This window comes from Helobdella robusta (genome assembly GCF_000326865.2).
Source record: "Helobdella robusta unplaced genomic scaffold HELROscaffold_64, whole genome shotgun sequence".
Lineage (NCBI taxonomy): Eukaryota > Metazoa > Annelida > Clitellata > Rhynchobdellida > Glossiphoniidae > Helobdella > Helobdella robusta.
The window spans coordinates 167514-188886 of NW_008705358.1; the positions used below are offsets into that span (position 1 = coordinate 167514).

Here is a 21373-nt window from a genome sequence, read left to right on the forward strand (position 1 = left end):
AATCAATCAATCAATCAATCAATCAATCAATCAATCAATCAATCAATCAATCAATCAATCAATCAATCAATCAATCAACCAACCAATCAATCAATCAACCAACCAATCAATCAATCAATCAATCAATCAATCAATCAATCAATCAATCAATCAATCAATCAATCAATCAATCAATCAATCAATCAATCAATCAATCAATCAATCAATCAATCAACCAACCAATCAATCAATCAATCAATCAATCAATCAATTAGCTTAAAAAACGCTATTTCCGCGATGTTCAACAGCGCTCCTCAATGAATTTCGAAAACAGATGGGTCTTGAGATCCGCTCTGAACTTCGCAAGTGATGGAGAAGTAGTCAGAGAAGTAGGTAGAGAGTTCCAGAGAAAAGGACCAGAAAAAGCAAAAGCAGATTTGGCAAAAGAGTGTTTAACACGAGTTAAGAAAAAGCGAGAAGAAGAAGACGATCGTAAACCGGGGCGTTCAGGTTCAATTAATATATCTGATAAGTACTTAGGAAATAATTTAGATTGAGACTTATACATGAACGTGCAAATTTTAAAAATTATTCTATATTTTATAAGTAGCCAGTGCAAGAGAACAAGATATGGAGATATATGAGAAAAGAAAGGGGCACGAGCAACTAGACGAGCAGCAGAGTTAAAAGCTTTACTTAAAGGATAGAGTGTAGAGTCAGGAAGACCATAGTAGAGCGAGTTACAATAATCAATCCTAGATAAGACTAACGAAGTAACAAGAAGGAGAAGAGTAGGATCATCAAAAAAAGGCAAAAGTTTTTTTATTCTACGTAGATGAAAGTAGGATAAACACTATTAATCTGAGAAGAGAGAGACATAGTAGAATCAAAGATAAAACCTAGACTGCGAAACTTATGAGAGACATCAAGAGTTTTAGAATCATTTAAGATAATAGGAGGAATAGTAATAGAGTGTTTAGATTTATTAAAACAAATTAATTCAAACTTAGATAAATTATGAAGAACACTATTGAGATTAGAATGAGGAAAAGAAGCATAAATGTAAGAATCATCAGCATATAGTTGACTAGAGAAAGAAAAGTTATTAATAATACGAGGTAGTTCAGAAGTATAGAGTATAAATAGAAGAGGGCCAAGGAAAGAACCCTGAGGTACCCCGAAAGTAAGAGTAAAGGAGTTAGAAGTAGAATAATTGAGAACAACAGAAGAAAAACGATTACAGAGATAAGAAGAGAACCAAGATAGACAAGAATCAGTAATATTAAAAGAAAGATGCAGCAGTCTCAAGAGAATAGTATGGTCAACAGTATCAAAAGCCGAGGAAAAGTCAAGAGAAAGAAGAAGAGTAAGATTACTATTGTCACTAGAGAGAGGGATGTCATTGTGTATTTTAAGTAAAGTGTCAGTACTGTGAGCAGGTCTGAAACCAGATTGAGATACAGGTAGCAAGGAGTTAAAGTCTAAATAGGATGACAGTTGATTAAAAACTACTTATGCTGAAGTGACTGAAGACAAATACAATTGCCATTGCAAGACTTGATTGCCTAGACTGAATACAAATACAATTGCCATTTAAAGTTATTTATAATTTTTCTTCTTCTTCTTGTCATTATAATTATTATTGCTTTGCTTGTGATGTTTTTGTTATTATTTGTTATTCTTTTGGTAATGGGAGCAAGTGAGACCATGTTCAGTTGTATCCCGTAGAAATAGAGAGCGGGAGAATGTGAAATATCATATGATGTGAGATTTATGCAGTATGCACCACTCAATAACTGTTTCGCCTTGAAGTTTGCATAATTAACATATGTAAATTAACATAAAACACAATATAAAGTTTGATGAAACTCAGTTTTAAATATTCAAAAAATATTTTAAACTTCAACCTACTCTAGCTATAGTCTGAAATTTTTTTATCGTGAATCACAAATTTGTATTTGCCCAGGCTCAAAGCCAAATTCTTGATGCTATTTTTAAATTAATAAGGTTTTTATTCTGGTTTCAATTACATGATAAAAATAAGTTAATATCAATACGAATGGAACGCGGGATTGGTGGTTTTCACGTGAGTTCATATACGCGCTGTGTCTCTGTGTGTTTGTCGTTGAAACCTGTGAAGCAAGTGTACAAGAGAGATTGACCTTTCATTAACCTTTTTAACTATCTTAAGTCTTCACATATCTATAGGGTTATGCTTGTTTTAAACGTTTGACTTCTTATATTTGTGACATTTTTTGAAGCTCGTGTAAATGTTTGAGTGTAAAAAAATGTTTTAACCGTGAAACAAATTTACTGTTTAAATGCTATTATTTTAACATTTCTTAACCTGCAAAAATTGCAAAAAATATTTTGTTTCGTGTTAAATGATTTTATTTTATAAATTCTTTTCATATCTTAAGTTTAAGTACATCAAATAAACATACACAGCAACGCCTTCCTTCGACTTTATTTTTCTAAATTTTTTTATGATATCCCGTGAGTTTTCAGCAGACAGTATACGAACCATTTCATCGCGTGGTAGCAGCGTAAGACATGGCTCTTCTACTGACTGAGCTACCGCTGTCGTTAAAAACTTTTAAATCGATTGAACTTTTTACTTTTACGCGTATACCTTCACTTACGTTAAAAATGTTTCGATGTTTCTGGTTCTTGAGCTAAGCTAACAGTTTAACTTCAAATGCCTAAATATTACGAAGAAGATCAGGTTAGCAATAAAAAGAGGCCGTGTGACGGTTTGCGAGAAGATTTGAAAACATGCCTGATGAATACTGAATGTGTTAAATCTGTAAGTTAAGTTAGTTAGTTTAGTAATTTAGTTAGTTTTTACTAGTTAATTAAATAGTTTTGTTAGTCTTCTAAGTTTTTAGTCTCTTAGTTTTAAAAAAGTTATCTGTTAATTAGAGTAGCTAGGACTTGGTTATTTATTAAATTATTTATACTATTTTATTTTTAAATTATTTATACCAAAAATCTGATCCATCATTCATTTTAAAATTGTATTTGAGATTTGAATAAATTACTACTAGTACTAACTACTTTTAACTGAGGTTTAGTTAGTAATAGTAAGTTATTCAAATCTCAATTACATTTACTAAAAAAAATGTTTATTCTTTATTTTATTTACAAATTCCCCAACTTGTTTTCTTTACAATTACATTTACTACACATACAATGAAATTAAACTACTAAAGGGCCAAAAAACTGCGCGAGAATGCCTGATGACTGAACCGACACCCGAGTGCCATGCCTTGAGGATGACACTTTTTGAATGCAAACGATCATTAGTAACTCTTTCAAGTTTTTTTTCATCAACCAATAATTAATTAATTAATTAATCGTTACTTTTTAACATTATGTTATTTATCTGTAATAGCATTATTATTATTGCTAGTACATTAGAGAGTATCAGTTTATTTTATATATAACTACCTGATTATCATTAATAATTATTATTTAATATTTTACCATTAAACTAAAGCCTACTGATTAATACAACCTACTGTTAATGATATTGTGAAGAAATGTTAATTTAAATTCCTATTTCAGATTTGAAAATTTATAAAGGATTTTGAAAAAATTTAATTTTAACATTTGATTAACTTTAAATATTAATTTGTTCTTTAATTGCATTTATTTAAATTCAGCTTGATATGAGAACGAGGTTCAGAGGAAAGAAGGGGTATTGAATAACTTCGCCACAACAGACACAACCAGATCTAACATTAATTAACATCATTATATGTGTTTATTAAGAAGAAAAAATTTTTATGTATAGCCATATTAATTACTAAAAAATGACAAATTGATTGAATGAATGCATTAAATTTTAAATAAATTGAGAACACGCTAACAAAATAATCTGAACATTAAGTTATATGCAATGCAAAATGTTGTTGACTACACAAATTGCCTAAAATTCTGTTACTCCATAATAAGGTGTGTGTGCTGTGTGCTAAAAATTCGTTTCTGTAAAATCTAAATAAGTGTCTTTGAGAGCAATTTTATCCATTCTTTCACAGTGAAAATTTAGTAGATTTGGTGGGAAAAAAAAGTTTAATAACATTTAAAATCAAAAAAGATCACTTTAGTTGACAATAACTGAAATTTCATTAGCTAATTTTAGTTAAATTTATAAGAAAACAGCGTACAAGTGAATGGAATTTTATTACAGATACAATTAATGCAACTATGTGTGAGAGAATACTGTTATCTTATCAGTTTCTATCTGCTTCATTATCAGGTGCAAACTCGCGTGCGCGTTATTTAGGTTGATGGTGTGGGTTGTAAGGAGTGTTGTGCTGCATGAAAGCCTGCTGCTGTTGGAAATTTGAACGCTGTTGTTGTTGGCTGATGTTGTTTTGTTGTTGGCTGCTTGAACTGGAAGATGCAATATTCAAAGAATTATGAGTGAGCGGTTTTACTGGCTGGTTATCAGTGACTGACGATGACGACACTGATGATGATGGTGGAGTTTGCAGTTTGTGATCTGATTTGCTGTACGGATTTTGTTGGCTCCTGTTTGATATGCTGTCAGATATTAACTGGACCTCTACTGAGTGAGATTTTGAAAGTTGTTTGCCTACGTGTTGCATGTGCTTGCTGTGCCGTTGTTGTTGCATAACTTTATCAACCACTTCTAAATTTTCAATTGTTTGTTGATGTTGTTTGATGTGTTGTTGTTGTTGTCGCTGCTGAGCACTCTGCGATAGAAACTGTTGTTGGTGTTGTTGCATGAGTTTGTAGTTTGGTGTATCATCTGGCTTGTTGGGATGATCATTTCTTTCCAGTGTTGTTGTAGCTACTCTCCTAGGCGCTGTAGTTGTTGTGGTTGTTGCGGAGAGAGGTGTTGTTGTTGATGTCATTGTCAGCGATGATGATTGTCTAATTGTTGCTCTTTCTTGTTTCGGAGATTTGCTTGTGATTTGCTGTTGCCTCTCTTGCTGTTGCTGCTGGTATTGTTGGTACTTCTGTTGGAAGATGATTTGCTGCTGTTGAGATGTGAATCCTGTTGGATCGTTTTGTGAGTATGTGGGAGCATTCCAACTCGAATTTGGTTTGTAGTTGCTTGGGAATTGTTGTTGATGTTGTCTGTTATCTCCACCAACATCTGCATTTTTTTTATTGAATGGTTGTTGCTGCCTGGATGGCAATGATTTAATTTCCTGTTGGACGTGTGAAAAATGTTGGATGTTTTGTAGTTGTTGTTGTTGCTGAAATTGTTGCTGCTGCGGTTTTTGTTGTTGTTTCAGCTGTGAAGTTGAAATTTTTGATGGGATCCACTTGGATGCTGATGTTGATGATGAAGACGATGATGGTGGAGCGTGGTCAGATTGCTGTTGAGGCTGAGTTGATTGCATAGGTTTGTCATGATCAATTAAATTCATCTGGGGTGGGGTCTGTTTATTTTTTGATGTTTCAGCTTGTTTAATGTGAAATTTTTTACTGGCACTGCTGATGTCATCAATTGCAACTACACTATCTTTATATTGTTGTTGTTGTTGTTGATGATGCTGTCTTTGTTGATCCAGGTTGCTGTCTAACACCATTTCTGAAGTTTTCTGTTGAGTTGCCGTGCAAGATTTTGAATATTCTAAAGAAGTGCTTATGTTGTGGAAGAGGTTGTTGTTCATTTGCATAGAAGTTGTTGTCGTCGTCGTGTTGGTCGTAGGCGATGATGTTGTCGTTTTTGTTGACAGTGATGTTAAATTTGATGCAAAATAATCTAATTTGTAGCTACTACCATCGTCTGACGTCCTCACGTTGTCTTTGAAAATGGCGTAAGTCTCGTTTGGTGTCGGCGTTAGATGGACCGCTTTGTGCTGTAGTTGGTGGTTTTGTTGAGATGATTGGTGTTGTTTTTGAAGTTGTGGTCGATGTTGTTGTTGTGCTGGCTGAGATTGTTGTTTAGGCTGCTGCTGATCTGGCTTTGTAGTTATAGAATATAATGCTTGCTCTTTTGAGGTTGCAACATTGTTATTGTTGTTGTGTATCTTAGTAGTTGTCTGTTGATTTGAAAGCACACCCACGATGCCAGCGTCATCATTGCTTTCGTCATCCAAGTTGATCACAATTGGAACATTCTTGGCTGGTATCGATGCCATTGTTGGAGTGGTGGTTATTGATGCTGTTATTGATGTCGGTGTTGATGTTATTGATGCCATTGTGGTTTCCATTGGCTGATGTTTGATGGCTGTGGACTCGTTTGAAGTTGTGGCTGATACATTCAACGTCTTCTTGGCCTTGCTCCTTTTTTAATATATTTTCAAATTTAGTCATCATTAATTATAAATTCAAATCAATTGTAACAAAATGAAATTAAATGAATAAAACAGACTACTACAAAGAGTATTAACGACAGAATATTTGAACAGAAAACAAATTAACTCACGAATCTGCACTTGTCAATCTTTGGTGCACAACTTTGCTTTCTTTGTATAAAATCCTGAAAAATAAAATAAAATCGTTTAAACTGCACCAAACATGTCGCTAAATGATTGAATGGCATAAAAAAAAATAACATGCAAAGACATTTAAATGAACCCCCTGCAGACCTACCTCGTTTGCATCCAGCCAGGTGGCCAAAGATTCTTGACCTCGGCGTCCAGGAATTGCCTGATGTGCTCGTCAGCAGTCTGAGATTTGATGCGCGACATGTTGTAATGGACTAGCCTCAACTGGACGACGTCACATAATAACTCCCTGTTTGGTTTTTTTTTCGTGTTTGGTTATCAATTTATTAATCATCATTCATTGTTGTAGTAATAATTTATGTGGCTATCAATAAAATGAGGACCCCCGTCTGTTGCCGATAACATTAACTGAGTCACAGGTTTTATTGTATATAGAAAATTATAAATCCCGTAAAAATTGAACCAAAAGCGAATTTCTGCCCCCAATATTCATGGGAGGATCGAAGCACCTGATTATCAATTACCTAATCTCACTGGTCCATGGAAATTTTTTTCTTGGCGCCATTATCCTCTTCAGTTTATCACTATCACTTCTGTTCAGAGCATCATTCTCATTATTGTTGTTATCGTCATCGTCGCCACTCGTCATGTGATGAGCGTCATCTCTGGCAGACGTCATCATTATTATCTCCTTCTGTTCTAACTTTAGCTTCTGGTTTACATCCAGGAGTTCTTTGTACTTGTTCAGCAGTGCTGGCATCACAATGGATATTGCTGTGTGCATGTTTCAATATATTTCTATGTGATAGTGTTTGTATGTGTGTATATACATGTGTGTGTGTTTGTGTTTGATGTGTGCACGAGCCTGCATGAGACGTTTGTATATATGTGCGTGCGTATGTGTCGGTCTCATTACGTGCATGTTGGCATGTGATATCATTACTATTATAATAATGTTGTAATGGTGTTTTATATTATAATGCTAACAAATAATAGTATTAATCTGGTTATTTATTCAAGGAATCGCAGCATACAAACCCTCAGATAGCCGGCTCTTGGCTTCAGTAAGCTTTTCGTTGTTAATGCTAATCCTATACTTCTTGATCTTCTTGAAGAGGGCTTCTTTTGAGATACCGAACTTCTGCGAGATCCCCACGAATATTTCGGTTCGTTCTTCGATCGACCTCGTCTGACATAAGCTGTAAAGTCTGTGGAGGAAGATGATGGCGAATAGATGATGATGGGAGATGGGACGAGCGGAGAACTGAAAATGATAGCGGCAGGAGATGAACTTGGCAACAAACCTTGAAAGCATTTCCAAAAGTGGTGCAGTGAGGCTGATGAGGTTGACGTTGTGGCCGCTGTTGTTACTAGCAGCTGCTGATGTCGTAGTTTTGTTTGCCTGGTTGTTTACAAGTTGAGAGGATGGTGATGCAGCCGTTGAAGTTGCTGTCGTTACTGCAGACTTTGCTTCTTTCAGCGTCGTCACCTCCTTCAAACATAAAAAGTGACAATAAACAAACTGAAATACAGATGAGACCATTTACTATTACTACTTATTAGATCAAACAATCCAGAGAAATAGATGCCAAATAAATTTTTAAAAACAAAGCAGAGAACCAAACACAGCAGACCGACCGACCTTATCTATCTCGTGGAGAAGTTCTGCAATGAGCTTCTTAAGATTCCCACCCCCACCCCCACCCCCACAGAGATCGTTATCAGCGCCACCATTGTCACCATGATCATCATCATCATCGCCAGCACAATTATTGTTAATATTATTATAACCATAATTATTATTATTATTATTGATTATGATGTTTGAGTCTTTTTCATTAAATGATTCCCTCCTATGTTTACCATTGACAGAAATGCATGGCTTCTTACTGCAACGTGCTCCCTCAGTTATTTTTCTTCTGCGAAAATTAAATTGAATTAAAATTTATAAAATAAATTACTTGAAATATTATATATATATATATATATATATATAATATATATATATATAATATATATATATATATAGTATTGTATGAATTCTACCGAATTGTTGGCATTAGTCATTTTAAGGTTTGTCTTTTCAATTTTCCTTACTAGAATTTTCTGGAAATTGTCCAATATACATCAGGGCCAAACCTAGACTTTTAGCCACACACACACGCACACACACACACACACACACACACACACACACACACACACACACAAGTTAGTATCTGCAAAATATATCTCACATATTGACATGTATCATATATTTATAAAAAATATAATGTATGAAGAGAGAGAGAAAGAGAGAGAGAGAGAAAATGATTTTTCATTTTCATTCTTTACCAACTTTTTATTCATTCTTTTCTTCTTTTCTTTCCCTCCATCATTATCATTATTCATATCATCATCATTGACATTTTTGTTGTTGTTGTCATTATTAAACGAGTTATTTCTTTCAACTGGCTCGTCATTGTCCTGTTACAATTAATGAAGAATTCATCTTACATTATGTGCCTATATATGAGAATAATAAACAGTGAAAAACTGATAAAAACTGATAAAAACTTACAGATGAAAGCATCATTTTCTTTTTTTTTTTAGCAGGCATAACCAGCTCATCGTTATCATCATCATTATCACTCTTTTTCTTCTTTTCCTCCTTCTCTCCATCCTCATTTACGGCCTCATCATCATCACCATCATTGATATTATTCTCATCGTTATCATAACTATCCTCCTCATCATTATCATCGTCATCGTTATCATCGCCGTTATCACCATCGTCGTCGTCGTCGTGATCATCTCTGACGAAATCCAATTTGCCAGCGTTGATATAGAAGCCACCGTGTTTCGTATCCAGACTCCATGGCACGACTTCGTCGTACTGAATTTTAGGAAAAAGTTCACTTCTAATTTATAAACATTACTCTATTATTACAACATAAAAGGATATTGATTCATCATTATTGCTCTATAAAAGACATTTCAATAAAAAATATACCCAACATTAAACTTCTAAACAAGAGTTAATATTAAAAATTGTAAAAAAAAAGCAAATAATGAGCCTCATTATTCAATAAAATTAGAAAATAATTAAGAAATAAAAATAATTATACAAATAATTATACAAAAATTATGAAATGATAAAGAACCCACGGCTTCTGAATTGTCAACGAAGGAATCTTCTAGATAGCCCTCTCCCAAATCCACCATATCTCTGATATTTTTCTTCCTCTTCTTACTTTTCTTTGAACTACCACCCTGTTATTATTAATATAATAATAGTAATTAATATTTTATAAAATTGAAATTATTTTATTGCTAAATAATATTCACTCCAAATGATAATAATTGATATACTTAAGAAGTTTATAACATCCCATCATAGTAGCATTGCTGTTGTATCTTGTAATTTTGTAATAATTTAAGAAGATAAGGACAGTTGGCTCTCAACTTTTATATAACATCAAAAATTTAGCAAAAATATAAACGTAATATAAGTAACAAAACGTTATAAATATAATATTATTCATATTTTCAATTAATATAACATAGATAGGTATAGCAGTGACAGTCCTACTTACATATTTTTCATTGAAACTTTGGGCAATCCTTTCCAGTTTTTCTTGTTCTTGTTCATCTTGAAGTGCAAATGGGTCCACTGCACTACTTGCACCATCACCCAAATTTTCCTTTGATTCCTTAATGAAAGAGAAAATATTATTACATACTATAAAATATCTTGGTTAATTTATCATCATCATCATTTCAACAGATTTGTAACACAAAACTTCAATGTGAAAAGGGAATGTTCAAATTGTTTGCTGAACTTCACTCATCTGTAAACAGTTTATAAATTTTAAAATACTACCCTCTGAAGTTGTGCATTAAATAACTCATAAGCTTGCACAAAACTGCTTCAAACTACTTATTCTTCATAAGCAATTCAAACAAGTTGCTTAAAATTCTTTTCAAATTTCATTTTTTTGCAGTTGTAACGAAACAAAAACGTCATCAAACGCGCTGTTAGAAAGGAATTTGTGGATTAAATTGCAAACATGTGTACGCACGGGGAGTTCATAAATCATTCATCATAGTGCCTCTTTTTAATAATTCCTATCAAGTTTATCTTACTTACTACGTGAAATACACTTTCTATGCACAGTTCTAACTTGTTATTATTTAAATTTTAACGGCGTTTGCCTTATCAAATGGTTTGAAAATACAAACAAATAAAAACGAATCTGTTTTAAAAATCATTAAAAAATTAATTAAAACGATCAGAATACACGAAAAATGAAATGAGCGATAATGGAGTGGTCAGTAGTATCAGCGCATACGCACACGAACGCGCACGTAGACTGCCTAATTCACGCATACCCTGCTAGTAAATTTCGATTAGGAGATCTTAACTGGACCCCACGTAAGCACATACATTCACTATTCATACATTTCTATGTGCAAATACCGCTATACAAAGCCCATACAATACAGGACACAAGCTCCGCCCAGGACATAGTCATTATAATGAAGCCTCAATGGAGTGCGTGCCAAAAGCAAAATGAAAGATGAAAATATTTGCCACAATCTTCCATGGGATGTAGAGAATTCAATTAAAATGTCAATCAACTAAAATTAATTGAACGCATGAATATGTTAATTAGGTTAATGAATAATTAATAAGAGCATTATGAGAGCAAATGCATCCGCAAAAAAATCTTCTAAAACATTTGCATGATTAAAAAATGCTTGCAACTCACAAACAAAACGAAACAAAATGGCCGCCGTGTACCGCTGTTTGTGCCGTTGTTTGTATTATTAAAAATTGTTAAAAAACAATAAAAAAATAATCAGAGGAAAATAATAAAACGTGAAAAGATGAACATGAAGCTAAAATGCAGCCTCAACTCTAGGATGTTATTGAGAAAATAAAATGAATGAACGAACGGACCTTATGTTTCCCCAACAACTCCACGTAAGAATGTTCCGGACAGAATGAGTCCGTAGGTTCGGAAAGATTTATCGTTAATCTCATCGACTTTACCACTTTTTCTAGCTTCTTTGAGTTGTCAAGAGGCCCGGACGAAAAAAGTTGGATTCGACGTGGCCCATTCACAGAACTCCTATCCATTTTCTCGCCAAACTGTTAAAAATCGGTGTTTTGAGAAATTATTAAATCGAAATACGGTAGAAACATGTCGCCATTTTGACATAAAATAAATGACTATGATAATATCTTGGTTTTTATTGAGTTTTCTAACTTATGCAGTGGTGGTTATGTTGATGTGTGCTTGTAAAACGGTCAAATTGTCGGACAAACGTGCTTTCTTACGTTCGAAATGTCGATATATTGTTAGCATATGTTTCAATTTTTTAAAATAAACATTTGTTCTTAAAATATTTCATTATTTCATGTGCAAAAAGTGTGTGTGTGTGCTGTCACGGTGTGGTTAGGTCATCATTTTGTATTCAATTTGTCAGCCCGCCATTGAGCATTATATGCAACAATCTATTTATATCTACGTTTTATTGTAATAATGCTATATTTTTATTTTAAAAAATGTTTACATCGTTAAATTAATTAATTTAAAATGTTTCACCTGCGAGAAATTACTGAAGTGCGATAGTATCTGTGATGAATTCTCTTCTTGGGCTGGCAAAACAGCCGATCGATTTCTTTAGTAAGCGAAAAAAATTTAACGTAAATATTTGTTAAAAATAACAAATAAACATCGGTTCAGAGAAAACTTTGACGAATTGTTCAAAACGAACGACTGGCCCACCAGACCAACTCTATTTATAAGCCGGCATTTCATAAAATCTTTGTTTGAATCTGTTTTATCTTTGTTAATAAAGTTGAATTTTCAAAAATGGCTTCCCACAATTTTGAAGTCGGCGATTTAGTTTGGTAATAGTTTTTATTTTTTAAATTGTTTTGCGATTTTTATTTAATTATTTCAACATGTTTGTAAAATACCGGATAGAAAAATTTGCAGTCGCCGATCTACTAATTGATCCGTATCGTTGAGTTGGTGTTGGGTTGGAGCTGATTAAATGCGCGGGTTCACATTGTAAAATTAATGAGTTGAAAAGATTGGATTCTTGCGTTTTTGAAGTTTCATATTTATAACAATTTAGACTAAAATAGGGATGTGATGTGATTAAAAGTTTATTTTTATGTTGCATTAGTGAATTAGTCTATGTCATTTCTAAGTGTTGACTGACAAATGATTGCTAGGGTGACATGATAGAGGTTTACAAATACACTTACTTAATGATTAAAATTAAACATTAATTAAAAGATTATTATTATTTAGCTATAAATTATATAAATAGATCTGCAATTGTAATTAAGGATGTGGGCTTAGAGTCTTTGACCTGACCACAGTTTTCCATTATGTTATGCTTTTTATAACCAATTATTGTTTTTTTTTATTAAAATTAAATTATTGAATTATTCACATTTGATTTTATTTGTTCATCATCAGGGCTAAGATGAAGGGTTTTCCCCCATGGCCTGGGAAGGTTTTTTAGATTTTATTCTAAATTTGTTAATTTTTATTTTTTCTCTAACCATAATTTTTGTTTTCTAATTGGTTTGATTTAATTTATTTATATTCAAGTTTCAACAAATTTAAAAATGAGGATTATCATTATTTGTGGTTATTGTTAAAAGAATTAATAATATAAATGTCAAAGGTTTCGAAAGCACCTGAGAACAAAAAAGTTAATGACAAGAAACCGAGATGTTACATCTTCTTTTTTGGATCAGAAAATTAGTGAGTGTAATTTTAAAGTTTTCATAATTTGGAATTTCATTTAAAGAAGCAGAAAATATAACAAAAGAATCATCAAATTTGGTAATAACAGTTAATTTTATTTGACACTGCCAGTGCCTTTGTGTCATATGACAATGTTTGGCCATATCTGGAGAAGAGAGATGAGTATGCCACTCTTCCCCGGCCATCACACAGCTTCCAGGAAGCAGTTGATGCCATCGATGACTACATCAGGAGTCAAGGTGGAGTTGTTCCCGAAGTAAGTAAGATGGTTGTTGAATAATTTAATGAAATGATTATTGAAAAGACATATCGATCAGTTAACTAAAAATTGGTTGATTGAATTTTAACTTGAATAATAATTAACTACTAATCACTGATTAAGATAAAAGTGAAACCTGAGTCGACGTCGCCTCCTGGCTCTTCCAAGAAAAAAGACGAGGATGACAAGGTTTCCATCTTTTTTAGTTTTAATCTACATTAAATTCATTATTTGATTAATTGATTGATTGGTTGGTTAGTTTGATCATTTGATTGTGTGGATGAAGTGGAGAATGCGAATCGTCACCCTTATCAGTGATCAACAACTCACTCGTACCGTTACAGGACTCATCATCGGCTCAGGGCAGGCGGACAGCCAGAAAGAGGCCGTTGTCATCATCATCCACTACAGCAGCATCGTCATCCACATCATCAACTCCTCAAAAGGTTAAAAGTAAACCGGAATCTAAAACTGAAAAGAACTCCTTGAAACAAACTGACAAAAACGATGATGTTGATGATAAAAATGATAATAATGAAGTGAGTGAGGTTAGCAAAAGAAATGATGAACAGGAAAATGATGGCTTGAAACCTACAAAAGTTATCAAATTGAGTGAAATCGACATCGAGGTTAGGAGTAAGAAGATATCAAGAAAGAAGAGAAGAGAGAACGATGATGAAGAGGATGACGATGAGGAGGAGGATGTTGATGATGAAAGTCATCTGATGAGCAGTGAGGGGAACATTAAAATTCCAGAAGAACAACAGCAGCGACCGAGTGACGAATTAAACGTCCAAGTTGAGGATTTTGAAAAAGAATCCTTATCTCTCTCTAAGGAAGTTACTGAAAAATCTGAAGAGAATGTTGATGGTGATGCTGAACATCAGGATGATAACAAAAAGGATGGTGATGGGGACGATGATAAAGAGCTTCATGAAGTTTCGGTAGTTGTTCTAGGTGCTGCTGATGTTGACGATGATGATGAGATGATGGAGGTTGTCGATGATACCAATCATGATAATTCAGTCGATAAACCGAACGACGGCAGTGATGTCCCTCATTCAAAAGACAACAAAAACATCAAAGATAACAAAGTGCCAAAAGCTAAAGAACAGACTGATGTTAAAAACAAAGACAGTAAAAAGGCTAAAGATGCAAAAACCAAAGAGCCGAAGAGTAAAGATGGCAGCGTCAAGAGCAAAGAATCCACCACTCCAAAGGTGAATAAAGATGAAAAAGATAAATCAAATAAAATTAAAAGTCCCACTGAGAAAGCTCCTAAACTTAAAGAAACTAAAGATACTAAAGAAACAAAAGATACTAAAGAAGCTAAAGACACTAAAGAAGCAAAAGACTCCAAAGATTCTAAAGGCAATAAAGATAAAGGGTCCAAAAAATCAGAAAAGGTTTGAGGTTTTTAGTTTTATGTTTTTGAATTTAGTAGGTAACTGTTGATGAGAGAATGACTATTTCAAACAGACCGAGCCAAGTTATAGGTACAAAGCTTAGAGGGACAATAAATATGATATTGGTGATAAATAGCAGCTATTATTCAATCAGTAATACAATTGTTAGGAATCAATCGATAACAAAATTAGACCACATTTATACAGCCAGCGAAGCCATCGACAGCATCAGCAACAACAGCTGCCGACAGCAAAAAGAAAGCAACATATCTACCAGATGTTGTTGGTTCTCAACCAGCAGCAACCAACAACAACGACAACACGTCATCGACAACAACCACCACCAACAACGTCAACAGCAAACAACTAACCATTGTTCCTACAAACAAAAAAATTGGATTTCTGGGCTGTGGTAGTGTTGGAGAGGGGTTGATTTCATGCCTACTTGCTAGTGGGCATAAGGTCACAGTGTGGAATAGAACCATGGCTAAGGTAGTAATTTGTTGTTATCCAGACACAAGATACAAATGCGCACATACACGCACACACATACATACATACATACACATACGCATATATACACATATTTACATACATACACAGTGCAAAGATGTATTGAAGAAAGGTGCCTCAAAGGGTAGTTCTCCATCAGATGTTGTCAAATCATGCGACGTCGTGTTTGCTTGTCTGGCCGATGCTAATGCTCTCAAAGATGTATGTTGGTGTCTGTCTGTGTGTTGGTGTTTGTGTTGTATGTTTTTTTTGTTTGTTTGTTTGTGTGTGTTTCATTATACTTCTCTAAACTTTTGTCTATGTCTGTAAAACATTTTGTGTTATTAATAATAACATTAATGATAACAACAGGTTGTATTTGGCAATAATGGAGCCCTGCAAAGCATGGAATATAACAAGGGATTTGTTAATTTATCAACTGTTGATATTGAAACTACTATGGATGTATCTGAGGTCTGTTTGTATGTGTTTGTTTGTGTGCATGCGCGTCTGTCTGCTCACCCAACGACAAAACTCTACTCCACCAACAACAACACCATCAACAGGCCATAACATCCAGCGGGGGTAGATTTCTCGAAGCTCCTCTCATTGGTTCAATAGAAAGTTCAAAGTCAGGTCACATGATTGTCCTTGCATCTGGCGACCAATCATTGTTTGACGATTGCCAATCGTGCTTCAAGTCTATCGCTAATAATGTCTTTAATTTAGGCTAGTTGAATGCTGTTGCAAGGAAATTATTATGTTACCCTACATTTAACTTCTGTTGTTACCCTACACATTAATAATATAAATTAACTTTTAATATTGTTATATTTTTACATTTCCAGCTGACATAACGACAGCGTCAAAAATGCAAATTGTCCTGAACAGTTTGTACGGGACGACCTTAGCAGGATTAGCTGAGAGTATGGCGCTCGCTTGCAAAGTTGGCTTGGACCCCTCTGAAGTTCTCGATGTTATCAGCCACACCACTGTCAGTTCAGCTTTGATTAGGGAGAAAGGAAAAGGTAACTAAGGATTCTTTGTTGCTTTTTTGAATGTGTATTAGTTTATGTTAAATATTCACGGGATGCATTTATTGAAACTTAATGAGTAACGTCTGAGTTAAAACATTCGAAGGAATACTCAATATAAGCGTGCATGCATACAAACCAACATAATCACACATGTAGCAATGGCAAAGAACAACTTGAAGGAGCCAAGTTTCAGACTGGACACATTACAGAAGGACATTAGACTGGCCATCAACATGAGTGAGGAGGTCGATCAACCACTTCATGTTGGCTCCTCTGTCAATGAGGTGTCTTTTCTGTCTGTTTATGTTGAATTTCAATGAGATTTCTCTTTCATGTGTGTTTGTTTATTGATTTATTCATTACTTATCTTATGTATAATAAATATTTACAAATAAAAATTTCACGAAACAGCTATTTAAGAGAGCCAAAGCCAAGGGGTATGGAGATGCTGATGTAGCTGCTGTCTACAGGGCTGCAGATCTTTGAACTGTCTGTCTCCGTCTGTCTGTGTGCGTGTCTGTCTGTGTGGTGTTGTCTGTATGCCTGTGTGTATGTTGTTTTTGTTGTCTCATAAACGTTAAAGAACAGAAGATTTCAAATGAATAACATTCTTTCAAATTAACTCTCTCACCATTCAATACAACGTCATTATACTTTCATCAAGTTCCTTTAATATGGGTGTGTTATTTCAACCTTTTATTAATTTTTATCAAACATTATTTTTATGGCTGGCTAAAAATGATTATGTAGTTCTATACAAATCAATTAGACTACTGTTGGTGTGTGTGTGTGTATGTGCGTGCGTGCGTGCGTGCGTGCACATAATGTTCCTGTCATCCATCCATCCATCCTTAACTAACAATCTATATACTACAATACATTGGCTTGGTCTAGATTTGTGTGTATGTGCTCGCGTGATTCATTTATTTGATGTTCTCTCTCTACGAAGAATTTTATTATTGTATGTATAGAAGAAGGATAGAAAACAATGTTCTGTTTGACGGTTGTTATAGAGCAGGCACGTATGTCCTTTCAACGTGTGATTTATTTTTATGAATATTTTGGTTTTGTTCGCTGGCATTCAACTCAATGAACATTACTTTCAGTTTGACGTTTTGTTGAAGGTTTTTAAATAATACATGAAGATGTTGTGTATGTATGGTGTTGTTTCCGTTGGGTTCATTCGACAATTGTGTGGATGAGTGTATAAGAACTTCCTTCAAACAACCACGGCGCGCTGGCGGTAGAAAATTGTTGACGAGAGAGAATAAGTTCTAGAAAATTGCTCTTCCTAATAGGTGAATATCACCGTGAAATTAATTTATTGCCTACGATTAAAAAGTCAACCAATCAATTAGCTTATAAAGCGCTATTTCCGCGATGTTCAACAGCGCTCCTCAATGAATTTTGAAAACAGATGGGTCTTGAGATCCGCTCTGAACTTCGCAAGTGATGGAGAAATAGTTAGAGAAGTAGGTAGAGAGTTCCAGAGAAAAGGACCAGAAAAAGCAAAAGCAGATTTGGCAAAAGAGTGTTTAACACGAGTTAAGAAAAAGCGAGAAGAAGAAGACGATCGTAGACCGGGGCGTTTAGGTTCAATTAATATATCTGATAAGTACTTAGGAAATAATTTAGATTGAGACTTATACATGAACGTGCAAATTTAAAAATTATTCTATATTTTATAGGTAGCCAGTGCAAGAGAACAAGATATGGAGATATATGAGAAAAGAAAGGGGCACGAGCAACTAGACGAGCAGCAGAGTTAAAAGCTTTACTTAAAGGATAGAGTATAGAGTCAGGAAGACCATAGTAGAGCGAGTTACAATAATTGAGTAATTGAGTGTTTAGATTTATTAAAACAAATTAATTCAAACTTAGAAGGATTAAGTTTAAGACACATAGAATCAGACCAAGCGATAATCGAAGAAAGACATAGAGATAAATTATGAAGAACACTATTGAGATTAGATGGAGGAAAAGAAGTATAAATATAAGAATCATCAGCATATAGTTGACTAGAGAAAGAAAAGTTATTAATAATACGAGGTAGTTCAGAAGTATAGAGTATAAATAGAAGAGGGCCAAGGATAGAACCCTGAGGTACCCCGAAAGTAAGAGTAGAGGAGTTAGAAGTAGAATTATTGAGAACAACAGAAGAAAAACGATTACAGAGATAAGAAGAGAACCAAGATAGACAAGAATCAGTAATATTATAAGAAAGATGCAGCAGTCTCAAGAGAATAGTATGGTCAACAGTATCAAAAGCTGAAGAAAAGTCAAGAGCAAGAAGAAGAGTAAGATTACTATTGTCACTAGAGAGAAGGATATCATTGTGTATTTTAAGTAAAGAAGTTTCAGTACTGTGAGCAGGTCTGAAACCAGATTGAGATACATGTAGCAAAGAGTTAAAGTCTAAATAGGATGAGAGTTGATTAAAAACTTTTTCTATTATTTTAGAGATGAAAGTAATATTAGTTACAGGTAATATAACTGACAATATAGTGCAATATTTAATATACCAAGTCTTGAAATATCAACAAAAGTTTACTAGAATTTTATAAAAATAAGAAATAAAATCTATTGAAAAGGAATTGTGTGTGTGTCTGTGTGTGTGCGCCTCTGTTTGCTAATTGTTATTAAGAGCCATCGCAACTTGTAAACAACGTATCCACTTGACGGCTTCGTTAGAATTGAAAAACTTGAAAATAAACTTCCTACTGTTGGATGTTTTATTATTATTACTATTGTTATTGTTGTGGGGGCGTTTTGTAACCAAAGAAACAATAGTCTTGTCGTCAACATCTTTATTAATCTTTGTTTTCTGATGGCCCTGGTGCTGCTGCTTCGTTTTTATCTTCACGATCTCGTTCAAATGAATAAACTGGTAAATTAGCATAATTTATATCATCAGTTAATTATAGTTATAAATAATTATAGTTAATTAATTAAAGTACAACTAAAGATAGAGATAATTACAAAGGAACGAGAGTAAAATAAATACAAGAATGAGAACGCATACATTATTCCTCTTAGTGTACCCGACGTCCGGGCCGCAAATCGTGAAGAGGGCACTCTGCCAGGGCTTCAGAAAGGTCAACCAATTATAATGGCTTCTCTTGACCTTCAACTGACCTAAATAATGTGATTGGTTAAAGGTTTATTTAGAATATTGTTCGTAGAAAGTCTTTATGTTGTTAGACGTTTTTGAAAGTTATAAAAACAGATGAAAATAAATTAAATCTGATGAACTGTTTGGATGAAATCATCGGCCAATCAAACAACCTGATAGAGTTAAGGACCGTCCATCTACTGGGATGCTCTCATTTGATTGGCTACCGCAAATAAAACACTCCCACTTCCAACTTTCGCCTTCTCTGGTTTGTTGAAAGAGTTTGAAGAACATTTTCTCCTCAAGTTCCAGTTGCAGAGTTTTCAAATCCTGTTTGTCGTATTTGCTTCAATCATTCATTCATTCATTCATTCATTCATTCATTCATTCATTCATTCATTCATTCATTCATTCATTCGATCATCCACCTTAACAGTGGGCAGTTTGATGAAAGATGACTTCGACATTGTCGTCAGCAGTTTCATCACTATCATAATTCTGCGGCGTTCTACACTGCCACCTCTCGCAATGTTCCTGTCTGCGTTACCCTTGAATACGCGATCATCATCACCATCATCATCATTATTATTTTTATTATTGTTATTATTTTCATCATCATCATCATTCGTTAGAATGCACTGTAGATAGAGAACGGTAAGCCACAGTACGGACAGGTTAGTGTTGAGTTTGAAGGTATGAAGACCTTTGAAGGCACAACCAGCTTTCTGATTGGCTGAGCAACACTCGAATTCTAACGTTAATTTATTATTATTATAATCATAATTCGTCTTATTTATTTTATTATTTTTATTGTTATTATTCCTGCAGATAATGTTATTATGTTTCTTTTTATCTAACGCTGCTGGCGTTGTCGGTATGGCTAAATATATATTATTATTTTTATTATTATTATTATCAATTTTATTATTATTATTATTATTGTTGTTGTTGTCGTTAATGTTATTATTGTTGATGTTTTTGACGATGTTGATGTTGATGCTATTAACCTTATCTAGCATGTCACGCATAGCACAAACATCTAAATCGTCATTATTGTCATGAGTATTATTAATGTTATTATCATTAATGTTATTATTGTTATTGTTGTTGTTGTAACTTGAAAAGTCATATCTCATATTAATTCCTTGTTCCTTCTTGCTACTGCCTTTAAAAATATTATCATTGGCGTTAAATATGAACAAACGTTTCATCGACGAAGATGACGATGATGACGTCACCGATGTTGGTGTTGATGACGTCACCGATGTTGATGACGCCATTGAGGTTGATGTTGCGGCTGCTAATGACGTCGTTGCTGATGTTGTTGTTGTTGTCATTGATGTTGTCAGGTAGCTTGGAATGGGTAAATTTTCGCCAGCCCAGGCTAAGAATGTGTATTCGTACGTGCTGTAGCGTTTAATGGACCTCAAATTCATTCGTTGTTGTTGTTGCTGTTGTTGTTTGCAGTTGTTCTTTATGAGGATGCTGTTGTTTTGGTTGACGTTTTTGTTGTAGTTATCTTCGTTAATGTTATTATTGTCAGTGTTGTCGTTAACGCTAGGACAATCTTTATAACTGTCTGTATCGTTGTTAGTGTTATTGTCAAAGTTGTTGCTGTTAATGATGTTATAGATGTTGATGTTATTGGTGTTGTTGTTGATGTTGTTGTTGACGTTGTTGTTGTTGTTGACGTTGTTGTTGATGCTGCTTACAAGCCCGGAATCATTTGTTATGTACTCACTTTTCTTATTGCCGCCGTTATCTTTGCGAGTATTATCATCCTCATTATTATTATCATTATTTTTGTTCTTTTGATTATTCTTATCACCATCATCATCATCGTCGTCGTCGTACAGGCAATATTTTATACGGTCATCATCATTT

The 21373-nt window shown here is 34.0% G+C and overlaps 2 protein-coding genes across 2 annotated transcripts; one reads left to right on the top strand and one right to left on the bottom strand.

Annotated features, from left to right (window-relative positions):
• Positions 1-6384: 6384 nt before the first annotated feature.
• Positions 6385-7059, bottom strand: HELRODRAFT_88379 (hypothetical protein; the record flags this gene model as incomplete). Its single annotated transcript, XM_009029964.1, has 3 exons — positions 6385-6442; positions 6556-6699; positions 6935-7059. 3 exons carry the CDS (start codon positions 7057-7059, stop codon positions 6385-6387), a joined length of 327 nt encoding a protein of 108 aa, XP_009028212.1.
• A 5212-nt stretch (positions 7060-12271) lies between these two features.
• HELRODRAFT_193980 (hypothetical protein) lies at positions 12272-17529 on the top strand (the record flags this gene model as incomplete). Its single annotated transcript, XM_009029989.1, has 13 exons — positions 12272-12309; positions 12890-12926; positions 13101-13180; positions 13295-13439; positions 13566-13631; positions 13787-14848; positions 15056-15340; positions 15452-15562; positions 15713-15814; positions 15907-16069; positions 16189-16368; positions 16534-16661; positions 16789-17529. The coding sequence occupies 13 exons, from the start codon at positions 12272-12274 to the stop codon at positions 16861-16863; spliced, it is 2472 nt and encodes an 823-aa protein (XP_009028237.1). The 3' UTR covers positions 16864-17529.
• Positions 17530-21373: the final 3844 nt, after the last annotated feature.